Here is a 15,780-nt window from a genome sequence, read left to right as displayed (position 1 = left end):
CACAAACCTACCATGAGATCAAACCTGGTACTTAATAGCAGAAGCACTATACAGTGGTGTTCATTGTCAATGCAGTGCCAGAATGGGAACAATTTTTAAGTATTCAGTTGTATGTAGTAAATTAAGAAATGTTCAAAATGTCAAAGTTTTATTTTTTTTTTATTCATTTTGTCTCTTTCCTTCGTTCTTAGAATAATTCTTTCCCTCTCTATCTCTCTCCGACTCTCATTCATTCTCTTTCCTTCTTTGTTCTTCCTCTGCTTCTTGCTCACCGATTAAGGAGGCAGACTGCTTTCCCATTGTTCACAAAAATCCGAACTTTCCTGTTGCCCATGATATAGTTATCAGCTTGCGGTATCTGCAATGGTATGGGCTCTAGCAAGATGCAGGCTAGCGTTAAGAAGGCAGATAATTGCAAAACGTCCTGTGAATCAGGGAATTTGTTATCTGTGACGCAAAACAATATTTTTTTCGCTGAAAACAACAAATGCAGGAGATCAGTGGTTCAGACAGCATCCATGGAGAGAGAGCAAGCTAACGTTTTGGGTCTAGATCCTTTTTTTTTCACACTAATTTGGTAAAATTTTAAATACTCTGTATGGTTTGACTTTCCAAAGTACAACACCTCTCTCTTTTCTGTGTTGAATTGCATTTGCAAATCCTCAGCCCATTTTCCCCATCTGCTCAAGATCCCTCTGTAATTTTTGATAACCTTCCTTGCTATCAATGATACCTCCTAATTTTGTATCATCTGTAAACTTCCTAATCATGCCTTGTACATTCACATCCAGGTCATTTATGTAAATAACAAATAACAAAGGTCCCAGCACCGACCCCTGTGGCACACCAGTAGTCACAGGCCTCCAGTCCAAGGAGCAAACTTCAACCATCACCCTCTGCTTCCTACCATTGAGCCAATTTTGAATCCAATTAGTTAGTTCTCTCTGGATCCCATGCGACCTAACCCTCCTGACCAGCCTGCCATGTGGGACCTTGCCAAAGGCTTTACTAAAGTCCATACAGACAACGTCCACTGCCCTACCCTCATCTACCCCTTTGGTTACCTCTTTGAAAAACTCAAAGATTTGTCAGACGTGACTTCCTGCGTGCAAATCTATGCTGACAATTCCAAATCAGACCTTGTTTATCCAAATGTTGGTTGATTCTGTCACTCAGTATTCTCTCCAATAACTTATCCACTACTGATGTCAGGCTGACTGGCCTGTAGTTCCCTGGCTTGTCTTTGCTACCTTTCTTAAACAATGGAACAACATTAGCCACCCTCTAGTCTTTCGGAACTTCACCAGTGGCTAAAGATGAAGCAAAAATCTCTGCAAGGGCCTCTGCAATTTCTTCCCTAGCCTCCCACAATGTCTGAGGGTGGACTTGATCAGGCCCTGAGGATTTATCCAACTTACTGCACTTTAAGTCTGCAAACACCTCCTCTCTGATAATGTGTATACGGTCCAAAACATCCCCACTTGTTTTCCTTATTTCCTTAGCATTAGTTCCCTTACTTCCTCCTTCCTCAGTAAACGCTGAGGAGAAATATTCATTAAAAATCTCCCCGTCTCCAGTGGCTCAACACACAGACGGCAATACTGATCTTTAAGGAAACCTATTCTCTCCCTAGCCACCCTTTTACTCTTAATATAGCTATAAAGCATCATGGGATTATCTTTAACCTTATCTGCCAAATCCATTTCATACTGTCTTTTTGCTGTTCTGATTTCCCACTTAAGTGTGCTCCTACACTTTTTATGGTCAACTAGGGATTCACTTGAGCCCAATAACTTAAACCCAATGCATGCCTCCTCCTTTTTCCTGACCAGACCCTCAATATCCCTCATCAGCCAGGGATCCCTAAACCTGCCAGCTTTTCCCTTCACCCTAACAGGGACATACTTTCCCTGGACTCTTGATATCACTCTTTTTAAAGCCTGCCATTTGTCAGTCATTCTATTTTCTTCAAACAGATTCAGCCAATTGACCTTTGCTAGATCCTGCTTAATGGCACCAAAATTGGCCCTGCTCCAGTTTAGCACCTTAACCTGTGGACCTGTTCAATCTTTGACCACAACTATGTTAAAATTAAGAGCGTTATGGTCACTGGACCCAAAGTGCTGTCCGACTGACACTTCAGACACTTGCCCAACCTCCTTTCCTAAGAGGAGGTCCAGTGTTGCGCATTCCCAAGTAGGACCCTCTACATATTGATTTTAGGAAACTTTCTTGGACATATGACAAATTTCACCCTGTCGGGGCCTTTTATCCTCTGGGTGGCTCGGTCAACATGGGAAATTAAAATCTCCAACTGATACTACTGTGTTATTCCTACGGGTATCTGCTCTCTACACATCTGTTCCTCTAGTACCCGCTGGCTATTTAGGGGTCTATAATACAATCCCAACAGAGTGACCATCCCCATCTTGTTTCTAAATTCTAACCATATGGCCTCGTTTGATGACCCCTTAAGAATATCCTGTCTAAGCACAGTTGTTATGTACTCCCTTATCAAAAGGGCAACTCCCCCTCCTCGCTTACTTGTACTTCTGTCATGTCTGTAGCTTCTGTATCCTGGAACATTGAGCTGCCAGTCCTGCCCTTCACTCAGCCATGTTTCTGTCCCCAGAGCCAATCCATGCTGTCAGCTCATCTGCCTTACCAGTTGAAAATAAATGCATTTTAAACCAGAAGTCTTTTCCCTCCCTTTACTATGCCCCTAGCTATCCTGAATAGTAAATTTGCTCTTGACAGCTGATGTATTTTCCCCTGACTTCTCGATGGCCTCTCTCTTATTCAGAGTCCCAGATCTTGTCAAACTAGTTTAAACCCTCCCGGGTAACACTAGGAAATCTCCCCATGAGGATATTGGACCCTGTCTGGTGCAATCTGTCCCTCTTGTACAGGTCATGTCTACCTCAGAAGAGATCCCAATGATCCAAGAATGGAAAACCCTGCCCCCTACACCAGTCCTCAGCCATGCGTTCATCTGGTCTATCTTTCCCTTTCAGTCCTCACTGGCACATGGCACTGGGAGTAATCCAGAGATCACTACCCTTAAGGTCCTGCTTTTTAACTTCTTACCTAACTCCCTATACTCATTTCACAGGACCCCATCCCTCTGTCTACCTGTGTCATTTGTACCAATGTGCGCAACGACCTCTGGCTGTTCACCCTCCCCCTTTTAGAATGCTCTGCAACTGCTCAGAAACCTCTTTGACCCCGGCACCCCAGAGGCAACACACCATCCTGGTGCCCCTTCTGCGGCTACAGAATCTCTTGTCTGTCCCCTTCACAATTGAGTCTCCTATCAGTATTGCTCTGTTGGACTCCACCCTTTCCCTCTGAGCCTCCGAGCGAGTCACAGTGCCACTGACCTGACTACTGCTGCTAGCCCCTGAAAGGTCATTTCCACCCCACCCCCGGCCACAACAGTATCCAAAGCAGTATACCTGTTAATGAGGGGAATGGCCACAGGGGAACCCTGTACTATCTGCCTTCACCCTTTTTTTTTTAAACCTCTTCTGGTGGTTACCCGGCTACCTGCAGCCTGCACCTGAGGAGTGACCACTTCACTATCCAGAACTTTGCAGAAAGCTGGATTTGAGATTGCTGGGCCCCTTGCTGAGATATTTGTTTCATTAATAGCTTGTGGTCTCATTATTTAAGGAAGGTGGTAAGGAAAAACGAGGGAACTATAGATAGGTGAACCTGACGTAGAGTCAGTGATGTGAGTAGGTTATTGGAAAGGATTCTGAGGGACAAGATCTACATGTATTTGGGAAGACAAGGACTGATTAGGGAAAGTCAGCATGGCTTTGTGCATGGGGAATCATGTCTCACTAATTTGATTGTCACTTCTTCAAAAAAAAAACTGAGGATTGATGAAGGCAGAGCAGTGGACATTGTCTATGCGGACTTCAGCAAGGCGTTCAACAAGATTGTGCATGGTAGCAAATTAGGTCATATGGAATCCAGGGAAGACCTAGCCATTTGGATACAAAATTGGCGTGAAGGTAGGAGTCAGAGGGTGGTGGTGGAGGGTTGTTTTTCAGACTGGAGGCCCATGACCAGGAGGGTGCTGCAATGATTGGTGCTGGGTCCACTGCTTTTTGTCATTTATATAAATGATTTGGATGTGATTATAGGAGGAATGGTTAGTAGGTCTGCAGATGTCATCAAAATTAGTGGTGTAGTGGACTGTGAAGAAGGTTATCTCAGAGTACAACAGATGGGCTGATGGGCCAGATGGAGTATAATTTAGATAAATGTGGGGTGTTGCATTTTGGTAAGGCAAATCAGGGTAGGACTACTTATACACTTAATAGTAGGGTCTTGGGGAGTGTTGCCAAACAAAGAGACCTTGGAATGCAGGTTCGTAGATCCTTGAAGGTGAAGTCACAGGTTTAGTACACTTGCCTTTATTGGTTTGGGTATAGGAGTTGGGATATCAGCTTGCAGTTGTACACGCATTGGTTAGGCCACTTTTGGAATACTGCATTCAGTTCTGGTCTCCCTGCTGTAGAAAAGATGTTGTTAAATTTGAAAGGTTGCAGAAAAGATTTGCAAGTATTTTGCTGGAGTTGGAGGATTTGAGCTATAGGGCGAGGCTGAATAGGCTGGGGCTATTTTCCTTGGAGTGTTGGAGACTGATGGGTGACCCTATCAAGGTTTATAAAATCATGAGGGGCATGGATAGAGTGAATAACCAAGGATTTTTTTCCCAGGGTAGTGGAGCCCAAAATTAGAGGGCATAGGTTTAAGGTGAGAGGGGAAAGATTTAAGAGGGACGTAAAGATCAACTTTTTCACACAGAGGACGGTGCATGTATTGAATGAGCTGCCAGAGGAAGTGATGGAGGCTGGTACAATTACGACATTTAAAAAGCATCTGAATAGGAAGGGTTTAGGGAGATTAATTTAGGCTATCTAGTTAGTATGGATAAGTTGGACCAGAGAGTCTGTTTCCCTGCTGTACATCTCTGGTCTGGTCTGCTTGATGTATTTGAGTAATGATTAAATGATATGCAATTTAAAATCTAAGATTCATAAAAGTATTATACTAATGTTGGTTTGAGTCTTGGCACGGGGTTGTTTCTACTGATTTCCACCTGTTTACATTAAAAAATAGAGCAGGTTTGTTTATATATTTTCTTAAATAGCCAGGGTACCCCTCTTTAAACCTAGTTACAGGACACCATTGGGCGAAGTAAGTTGCCTTTCACATGCTCCTTTGGGGTTCTAAAAGGATACATGCTTGTGTGTAAGAAGTACATAAACTTTGGGACTGTCAAGGAACTGTAAAAACTGTCAACTATTGGGCTTAATTTTTTTTAAATGTGAAAAGTTGGGATTTATGCTGGATGACTGATTACACGACCTTTTTACACAGCGTGTTAAGTAAGCATTTTTGTGCTTCTAGAATAGAAATGTTTTCATAAGAGAGTCATTCAAGGAATTTCATTGCAATTGATTTTTTTTAATCAATGTGAATTGTTTTAATAGTAATATTTTAATAGTGACCAACAGAGACCAACTTCATTTTATGTCAATATGGTTTCTGAGGTTGGTCTCTGGTGGATAGCAAGTGAATTGGCATGGAGCGGGTAGAGCAAAGTTTGGGGAGGATCATAATTTGGCACTAAGTTGGCATAGGGACTATAAAGATGAGGGAGGGCCAAGATTGGTGTCGTAGAAAGAGGGTCATGGTGGGTGGGTTGAAGGGCATAGCCCAGCATATTGTATGCCACACACATACATTAGCCCACAGACTCATTTCAGAGTCATTTGACTTGTCTCTGCATTCCCAACTTAGAATGACAGTTCAGATCTGAGTTCACACCCAAGAGAGTTGCTTGATTCTGGAGACAAACACACATGGCCAGGATTTACTGGCATGGAGTTCAATTATTTAGAACTTTCATTGCACCCTTTCACTCATAATTTATCGCTCTTGACAATCAGTGGAGGTGTGAAACAGCATGAAGGTACAGGGAACTTCAATGAACAATAGGACAAACTGGGGATCATCTTTAAATGATAAGATGGAAGGATTGAGAAGAAGGCTGAATTAGGATTTGTGAATTCCAAATAGAGAAATAAGTTGGGAAATAAAGATTCCATTGGAGAGACCAAAATGAAGAATAAAAATGTAATTCCCAAGCTGAAGGTGTAAGGCTCCATACTTTCTAATTGTTTCCTTTCTGGGCCAGAGAAATTGATTAGTCATTCACAATGATCTCATTGTTAAAAGGATACTTAGAAGTTTAATTACTAACTTGATTGTATGTTGTGAGTTCACTGAGCAAATAGTTTGAAAGTGTAAAATGTTTGTGAAACTTGTAGGGATACTATAAGTGAGGTGTCATTTAGGCCGCTTGCTAATGAGGCTGACAATGGAGTGGCAGAAATCACTCAACATGTCTTGATTTATAATTTATTGGGTATCTCTTCCTCACCACAAAATGTCCAATGAGTTAATTCAATATTAAAATCAGCAGGACCCACACGCACTATCATTAACATTTCCACAAAGCAATTTTTGCAACAATCTTATTAGTTTTAAGTCTCTGTGTAGTACAGAGGCGTTGTGATTATTTCCATTGCCAAGCGCGCTGATAACATTACCCAGGGACCGCAATCAATGGTTTCTGTTAATTCCTTCCTTCAGATGTTTGCTTTTGGACTTTTTTCGCTGCTCGGATCCAGCCAGATCCATTAGGTGCAGTTTTTAATGGAAGTAACTGTTTCTGTTGATGGCTGATTTGGATATTAATAACATTTCGTGATATTTGCACATCTTTGGTAGGGTAATTTGCTGCAAAGATAAGTTTGTATACAAAAAAACTAAGGATTGTGGTAATGTGCCTACTTCTAGGCTAAAATGTGTGGATTCAAGTCCCACCTGCCCTGGAGGGAGCATCACATGTCCAAACAAGTGGATTTAAGAAACAAAAATAACCAAGAAACAACAGAATTGGGAGTGAGAGGTGCTGATATTGACATATTTAACTTCTGAGGGAGTCTGAGATGGTAGATATTACAAGGATGTCTCCCCACCTTGTGGGAATCTAGAATGAGGAGAAACAGTTTCAAAATAAGAAGTCAGCCATTTAACGTGGAGAAGAGCAAAAAATTCTTCTCTTAAAGGGTCATTAGTGGTTGGAATTCTCTCCCCTAGCAGAGAACAGGTTCTTGAATATCTTCCAATTAAGGTTGAACAGATTTTTGATTGAGGTGCCGGTGTTGGATTGATTGATTATCAAGGGAGTTGTGTTATCAAGAGTAGGTAGGCAGCGGAGTTAAGGCCACATCAGATGAGCCTTGATCTTATTGACTGGTAGAGCATGTTTAAGGGCCTAAATGGACATCTCCTCCTGTTTCTTATTAAGTTGGTATTCTATTTAACTATAGGGAATACTACAGCTATGATCAATTCTGCCCACACCAAATGACCCCATATTTGAAAATGCATTAGAATTAGTGACCAGGTTTGGGGAGTGCAGCGTGAGAGGGAAAGTTTACATTGTCTTCTCAGCCAAGGACACTGAGACCAATTATAACTCCCCTGCTGTCACCTTGGAAAAGTAGTCAACCCTGGTTGAAAGTATTCCTGTACAAATGCTTATGGGGCATATGTATTTATTATTCTTGTTGGAATTGAATCTGTATTTAAACAGTTAACTCTTCTAGGTTTTTTTGCACAAAACCTAGAATTGAAACCCGCTTATTTCATATTTACACCTCAGAATGTTGCTTCTTCCTAATTCATGAAACCCTTTTGAAACTGTAAACACTTAAGAGGAATTATAGGTTGAGTTTCTGGTATGTACGCATTTCACAACGATTACAACTTGCAACACACTTCAACTTTACTGCATCCATCCACAAAAATGAAAGTGCTAACTCTGAATCATTTCCCCAGAGTGCAGCATGCAGTTGCTATCAGTTCATCTTTCCTCAAAATGAGTTTACACTTGGTATGAAACACCATTTACCAACTGTGTGGTAAATTATATAAGCCTCTCAGTGCAGGGTTCCCTAGTGGGCTGGTTGGGCCTTGCTTGCTCCTTGGAGGGGCATCAGATGGCTGCCCCTGCAACCCAAGTGCTGCAACTGAAAGGCTAACATCTCTAATTGCCAAGGCTTGCCTGTATGGCCCTGATACAGAGACATTTTAAAAAAAAACTTGCCTGCTTGGCCTTCAGGGGTCTCTCAACAACAACACCCTCTTCTTCCTGTGGCCACAACAGCGGTTATCACTTTCAGTGGTGCTACAGAGCTGCCAGTCCTCTGATTGTCCTGGCAGCTCTGATGAGCTGACCTCAGTTGAACAGCAGTCCCGAGAGTGGCTTCTTAATTGGTTTTGCCTGTAATATCTACCCCCTGGTTCCCATCATCTTTCCCCGTGGGCTGGGGGACTGGGTTTTGGTCCCAATGGTGGGGCCAATTACGATATGGTAGTGTTTGAGCCTTGGATTTTCACTCGTCCTTGATGAGTGTGGGTTAAATTTTCACTGGTACCCACCTTGTTATAAATGTTTATGCTTCTAATAGAGAGGCATCTTATTTTGGTGTAATCCCACACATATATGCCAGATTGTAAAGTGTATAAGTGCAGATATGAACTGCCTTGTTCAAAAGAAAAATCTGGCACGATAGTATCATACACTTAATATACCTACTATGAACTGCTCTGGATTAAAACTCTTGAATTAATTCAATCTAAGTTGTAACTTGTCCTGCCATGACATATAAATTAACTGCTGAACTACATTTACATTCCATAGCAGATTGAAAATGCAAAATCAGAATATAGGACCACACCCTGGGGCTCGCTGACTGCTTTGGTGAGTATATGCTCGTATTGTTAGGAGGGGCTAGGCAGGAGTATTAGGTAGTTTTTCATTTCTTATTTTATCCATACGAGTCAAGTCCCTTCTCTTGTATAAGATTGCCATGAGAAACTCAACCAAACAACTGTGTCAACATCAGTCAGCACCTTCAGGAAAGGAAATTGAGGAATGGTGAGTGTTTGTACATTTTATTAGTCAATCTGTTCAGATGTGTTGTGACACACCTGTGGAATAGGTGGGATTTGGACTCAAGTCTTCTGGATCAGAGGTAGGGACACTACCTATACACTATAAGAGCCCTTACGGTTAGGATTTGTAAGACATACAAACTGTTTAAATTGTTTTTAATGTTGTTAATCACTTAAATTCAATTTTCAATAAATTTAAAGTAACTAACTTCCAAATGATTAACTTCTAAATGCTGTTGCCTTCAAAGATCTGAGAATATGTGCCCCACCAGGTGTGCCTAATGTGCATTTCCCTTAACACTGTCCCCACTTAGGTTGTACTCCTTCTTCGCATTCTTTCTGGCAAAATCCTGTTATATATTTCTATGTTTAAAATTAATCTGTCTTGTGCCTGGCTATTTCACCAGTGTCTCTGTTCACCTGCAATCAGTTACAATTAACAACCATAGCATTTGCATAGTGCCTTCAATGAGATAACACCTCAAAGTGCTTCAGCCTGAAAAACTTTCATCATATTCTACTTTCTGCCCCTTAGCTAATTTTGTATCCAGTACTGCCTCTGCCTTTTAATCCCATGGGCTTAAGTTTGTTAAAGGTTCACCGTAAACTAAATAAAATACCTTTGAAAGCTCATGTACAAATTATAGGAACATTAAAACAGGAGTAAGCCATTCAGCCTCCTGATCCTGTTCTGCCATTCAGTGAGATCATGGCTGATCTGTGGCCTAACTCCTAACTTGCCTTTGGCCCATATCCCTTAAATATTTGTTAAGCAAAGATATTATAAATCCACTGCTGTTTGTGGAAGAGAGTTCCAGATGTCTACTAAGCTTTTTGTATAGAAGTGCCTCCAAACATCTCTCCTAAGTAGTTGGGCTGTAATTTTTGGACTATGGCCCTTGGTTCTAGAATCCCCAACCAGTGAAAATAGTTATCTTGTTTTCTTGTTAAACTTTGAAATCTTCTAAATTCTAGAAAATACAGACCTAATTTGTGTAATCTCTTTTACAGTCATAAAGTCATGGAGATATACAACACGGAAACAGACCCTTCAGTCCAACTCGTCCATGGACTCCTCTAGGGAAAAGACCTTGTCTATTTACCCTATCAATGCCCTTATGACTTTATAAAACTCTATAAGGTCACCCCTCAGCTTCTGACGCTCCAGGGAAAATAGCCCCAGTCTATTCAGCCTCTCCCTATAGCTCAAACCCTCCAGCCCTGGCAACACCCTTGTAATTACTTTCTGAGCCCTTTCAAGTTTCACAACATCCTTCCTATGGCAGGGAGACCAGAATTGCATGCAGTATTCCAATAGTGGTATAATTAATGTCTTGTACAGATGCAAGATGACCTTCCAACTCCTATACTCAGTGCTCTGACCAATAAAGGCAAGTATACCAAATGCTGCCTTCACTATCTTATCTACCCATGACTTCACTTTCAAGGAACTGTGAACCTGTACACCAAGACGTCTTTGTTCAGCAACACTCACGGACCTTACCATTAAGTGTATGAGTCCTGCCCTGATTTGCCTTTCCAAAATGCAGCACCGCATTAATTTTAAACTTCATCTGCCATTCCTTGATCCATTGGCCCATCTGATCAAGATCCCGTTGTACTCTGGGGTAGTGTCCTTCGCTGTCCACTACACCTTCAATTTTGGTGTCATCTGCAAACTTACTAATCATACCTCCTATGTTCACATCCAAATCCCTTATATAAATGACAAAAAGTAGTGGACCCAGCACTGATCTTGGTGGCACACCATGGGTCACAGGCCTACAGTCTGAAAAGCAACGCTCCACACCAGCCTCTGTCTTCTACCTTTTGAGCTGGTTCTGTATCCAAATAGCTACTTCTCCCTATATTCAATGTGATCTAACCTTGTTAACCAGTCTACCATGAGGAACTTTGTTGAATGCCTTACTGAAGTCCATGTAGATCATGTCCACTGCTCTGCCCTCCATCAATCCTCTTCTCATAACTTAACCTCTGAAGGCTGGACATCAAACATACTATTCTCAATTCTATCGAGTTAGATGTATGCAATTTGTTTCAGCTTGTGTGTTGGCCGTTGTTTGTTAGAGTATAATTGTCTACCTGCCACTTAACTTTTTTCCTGGGACACTGCCTCAAGAGCTTTCCCACCAGTGACTTTAGGCTGAATGGCCTGTGGCAGACTTGTCAATACCTCTTAATTTTTTTAAAAACCAAGATGCATTATTAACACTCTTCCAGTCCTCTGATACCTCTTGAATACCAAAGAAGGATTGGAAAGTCGCAACCAGATCACTGGTAATTTTCATTCTGACTTCCCTCAGGATCTTGGATACATCGTATCTAGCTCGGGTATCTTGTGACTAAGTTTTTGAGAACTTCTGTGTTCTTTTCTATCCATCACCATAACAAAATCCTTTACTATTACATTGACAGCACCCTCCTATTTGTGTAGGAAGTGCAAAGTGTTCCGTACTACCTAACTGTTCCCTCAACACAGTTTATATTCCATTAAATCTCATCGAGAGAACTATGACATTGACTAAGCTTTATGTTTTGGTATTTGCTCATCAAAAGCTGGCAAATTTGTACATTTCATAAGAATGCTAACTTCACCAAAATGTGGTGTTTTTAAACTTGAAGCATAATAACTGCATCAGTTCTAGATTCTTGCTTGTTCCAGCAAATGGTTTATTTGTACAGGGTCCCCCACCCCAAACATTTAGTGTTGCAAACATAATTACAGCATATCATGATAGCACTGGACATAAACCTTTCTTTTTATGACATGGTCCTTAAAAGTCCTATTAGAATAGATTTTAATTCTCTCCTTTCATTTAGTTGCTGTTCTAAGGTCACCTTCAATGTCAATTCAGCTTAATTGTAAAGGCACTTAATAGATTCTGCTTTACCCTTTCCGTTTTAGAAAAGAATAAAATCCTACCTCTCGTTGTTTTGTCTAGACAAAATCCTAGTTCACTTCATTTGCCCTGACATTGCGACGTTGGAGTTCCATGATTAGAGTTGTCTTTGACGCTAAAGTTGGAGATAAATTCGCTATCTCATCAATTGTACGCTGCTTTAGACCTAATTACTAAAGGGAAATGCACATGTTTTAGCTCTGAGAATTAAGGTTTCCACTCAGATCTACACCAGGACTGGATGGTCACAGATGGCTCATGCATACGTGGTCAAACAGGTTGATTATCAACTGGCTTGGTGACCTATTCTAGGATATACAAACTAGCAAAAATAGATGCATATGTTTTGTCTGCCTCGTGCATCCCTAGGCTTAGAAGACTTTTCATATCCAATGCCACAAAATAAATGTGAATACTAATGAAGTAATTTATAAAATTTCTAGACTTTGGTGGTTTACCATAAGACCTAGGGGCAGAAGTAAACCATTCAGCCCATTGAGTTCATTCCACTATTCAATGAGAACAAGCACATGGTTCAATCAAAACAGTTGTCAAATAGTTAATTGTTTTCCATTAGTAAAAAAAGATTAATGTAACTTTTTTTGTGTAATAAATAAAATTAAGAATTTGTGACTTATTTTAACTTCATGTAATCTTTTTTTAATTCTTTTAGAGTAAACATTCTGGAGTTGTGCTGCAGAAAAAGTTACTCAAGACATAACCCAGAGAAAGCATATTTGAATAAATCGCTGATGCAGACTTGTGACCACAGAGTCCTAAAGTGCAACTTTAACACACTTGATTGCACAATCGCCTATTTGGCTTGATTACATTTGAAGTGGATCTGCTTTTTTAAAATTTAACAGAAACGTTTATTTTAGGAGCTTTAATCCCCCTGTTGGGAAGCCATAAACCATCTGTTTTGGGTTTGGTTCAGTCTGAGCTATTTTGACTTTTCTCTGTTTAAATGCACATTGAGGATTTCTGTGCAATGGATTTTTCTACAATGTGAGTGTAATTTCTGTGAATTCAGATTAAATATCACTGGGAATGCAATGGATTTATGATTTATTTTCTCCACTAACAAAGTTTGAGAGGAACCAAATACTATCAGCAATACAGTATGTCATATTAATCGCTGAGGTTTAGGACTTGAAGTAAGTCTTTATAGAGCCTGATTGTCTGAACGTTTTAATCCAAGAAATGTACAAAACAGTTTATTGTTGTAACTTTTTTTAAAGTTTAATTTAATGTTTTTCCATTTGATTCAACATTTCTGGCACCAGTCCCTAATGGGCCTCCTCAAGTCTAAAAACATAGGTAATACTTACAGTTGATCTGCGGAAGAGTTTGGCCTTGGAGAGAAATAAATCTGCTTTCATTATCTTTCATTATTTCAGTTCCTTTTTTGGGTTAGGTATATTGTCTGGGATGCAGAAATTAAGACCTGATGACAGCAGCACAAACAGGCAAATATTTAGTATTTCTGCATTTTAGACATCATTATACTTGCGGGAAAATTTTGGATATATCTGCATAAATTTCTACACCCTTTACAAAATAATAGAACATTGAACATAGAACAGTACAGCACGGTACAGGCCCTTCGGCCCACGATGTTGTGCTGAACTTTTACCCTAAACCCAAAGTCTATCTAACCTCCACCGCTACCTTATACTATCATCCATATGCCTATCTAATAGCTGCTTAAATGCCCCTAATGAGGCCGACTCCACTACCCTCTCCGGCAATGCATTCCACCCCTCTACCACTCTGAGTAAAGAACCTACCTCTGATGTCTCCCTGATATCTACCTCCTTTCACTGTAAAACTATGTCCCCTCGTAAAAGCTACCTCCACCCTAGGAAAAAGTCTCTGGCTGTCTACTCTATCTATACCTCTGATCATTTTGTACACCTCTATCAAGTCACCTCTCATCCTTTTGTCGTTCTAAAGAGAAAAGCCGTAGCCCTCTCAACCTTTCCTCGTAAGACCTTCCCTCCAATCCAGGCAACATCCTGGTAAATTTCCCCTGCACCTTTTCTAAAACTTCCACATGAGGTGACCAGAACTGGACACAATACTCCAGATGTGGCCGAACCAGGCTTTTGTATAGCTGGAGCATAACTTCACGGCTCTTGAACTCAATCCCTCTATTAAGGAAAGCTAACACACCATATGCCTTCTTAACAACTCTAAACTCTATCCACCTGGGTGGCAGCTCTCAGGGAACTGTGAACATGAACCCCAAGATCCCTCTGCTCCTCCACATTGCCAAGAATCTTTCTGTTAACCCTGTATTCTGCTTTCAAGTTTGTCCTTCCAAAATGAATCACCTCACACTTCTCAGGGTTAAACTCCATCTGCCACTTCTCAGCCCAGCTCTGCATTATATCAATGTCCCTTTGTAACCTAGAACAGCCCTCCGCACTGTCCACAACGTGACCCACCTTCGTATCGTCAGCGAACTTGCTAATCCACCCTTCCACTCCTTCATTCAAATCATTTACAAAAATCACAAATAGAAGAGGACCCAGAACAAATCCTTGTGGTACACCACTTGTAACTGAGCACCATGTTGAATATTTTCCATCCACTACCACCCTTTGTCTTCTAAGGGGCAGCCAATTCTGAATCCAATCTACCACATTTCCCCCTATCCCATGCTTCCTTACCTTCTGCATGAGCCTACCATGGGGAACCTTATCAAACGCCTTACTTAAATCCAGGTATACCACATCCACTGCTCCACCTTCATCCATGTGTTTGGTCACCTCTTCAAAGAATTCAATAAGGTTTGTGAGGCATGATCTACCTCTCACAAATCCATGCTGACTATCACAAATCAAACTGTGCCTTTCCAAGTGATCATAAATCCTGTCTCTCAGAGCCCTTTCCAATAATTTGCCCACCACTGACGTAAGACGAACTGGCCTTTAATTTCTGGGGTTATCCCTGTTCCCTTTTTTGAACAAGGGAATGACGTTTGCCTCTTTCCAATCTTCCAGCACTATACCCGTGGACAGTGAGGATGAAACAATCATCGCCAAAGGCCCTGCGATCTCATCCCTTGCTTCCCATAGAATCCTTGGATAAATCCCATCAGGCCCGGGGGACTTATTTATCTTCAACTTCCTCAGAATTCCTAGCACATCTTCTTTATTAACATCAACCTCCTCTAGCCTACCTGCCTGTTTCACAACACCCTCATTCTACAACTAGGTCCCTCTCAGTTGTGAATACGGAAGAAAAGTATTCATTAAGGACCTCGCCTATCTCTTTAGGCTCTGTGCACAAATTCCCTTTACAACCCTTGATCGGCCCTACCCTTTCTCTGGTCATTCTCTTGTTCTGCACATACGTGTAAAAAGCCTTGGAGTTTTCCTTGATCCTGTTTCGAGTCTAGATGACTCTTCGTCAGAGCTGGTGAAGTGTGCAGGGGACAGCATTTATCGCCATAGTTAGTGGGGAGTGGGGGACCTTGTGGTGTGGAGTGCTGAGGGTGGGGGGGCCAGATGTTGATAGTTCAGATTAAGTTTGTGTATCATTCTTTTGAAGTGTTAGATCTGTCATGGGCTTTGCAATTTTCCACAGAAATCATGACCTGATTTCCACTATTACACTGTTGTTTGCTCCCTCTATTCTCCATTCCAGGAGTACACAGGCTGACTGTAGCACCTCAACTTTCATGACAGCCAAAATTTGAAAACTCAGCACAGCTCCGATATAAAATCTGGCACCTTTTGATCTGTTATACTTTGTCTTTACCAATTTAGCTCAGCTAGGTCACAATTATGTCATTGGTTCCCTGTTG

The 15,780-nt window shown here is 41.2% G+C and overlaps 1 protein-coding gene across 1 annotated transcript in view; it reads left to right on the top strand.

Moving 5' to 3' along the window:
• The window catches only part of LOC109920206 (sorting nexin-31-like), a 63,657-nt gene extending 50,635 nt beyond the window's left edge, over window positions 1–13,022 (top strand). The window contains exons 7-8 of the mRNA XM_048595826.1: window positions 8,792–8,851; window positions 12,640–13,022. Coding sequence (XP_048451783.1) covers window positions 8,792–8,851; window positions 12,640–12,687 — 108 coding nt within the window. The 3' untranslated portion in view covers window positions 12,688–13,022. The remainder of the gene's footprint in view (window positions 1–8,791; window positions 8,852–12,639) is intronic.
• The last annotated feature ends 2,758 nt before the right edge of the window (window positions 13,023–15,780 follow it).

This window comes from Rhincodon typus, chromosome 4 (assembly GCF_021869965.1).
Source record: "Rhincodon typus isolate 14 chromosome 4, sRhiTyp1.1, whole genome shotgun sequence".
In the NCBI taxonomy this organism is placed as follows: Eukaryota; Metazoa; Chordata; class Chondrichthyes; order Orectolobiformes; family Rhincodontidae; genus Rhincodon; species Rhincodon typus.
This window is presented reverse-complemented; position numbering and strand designations above follow the sequence as displayed.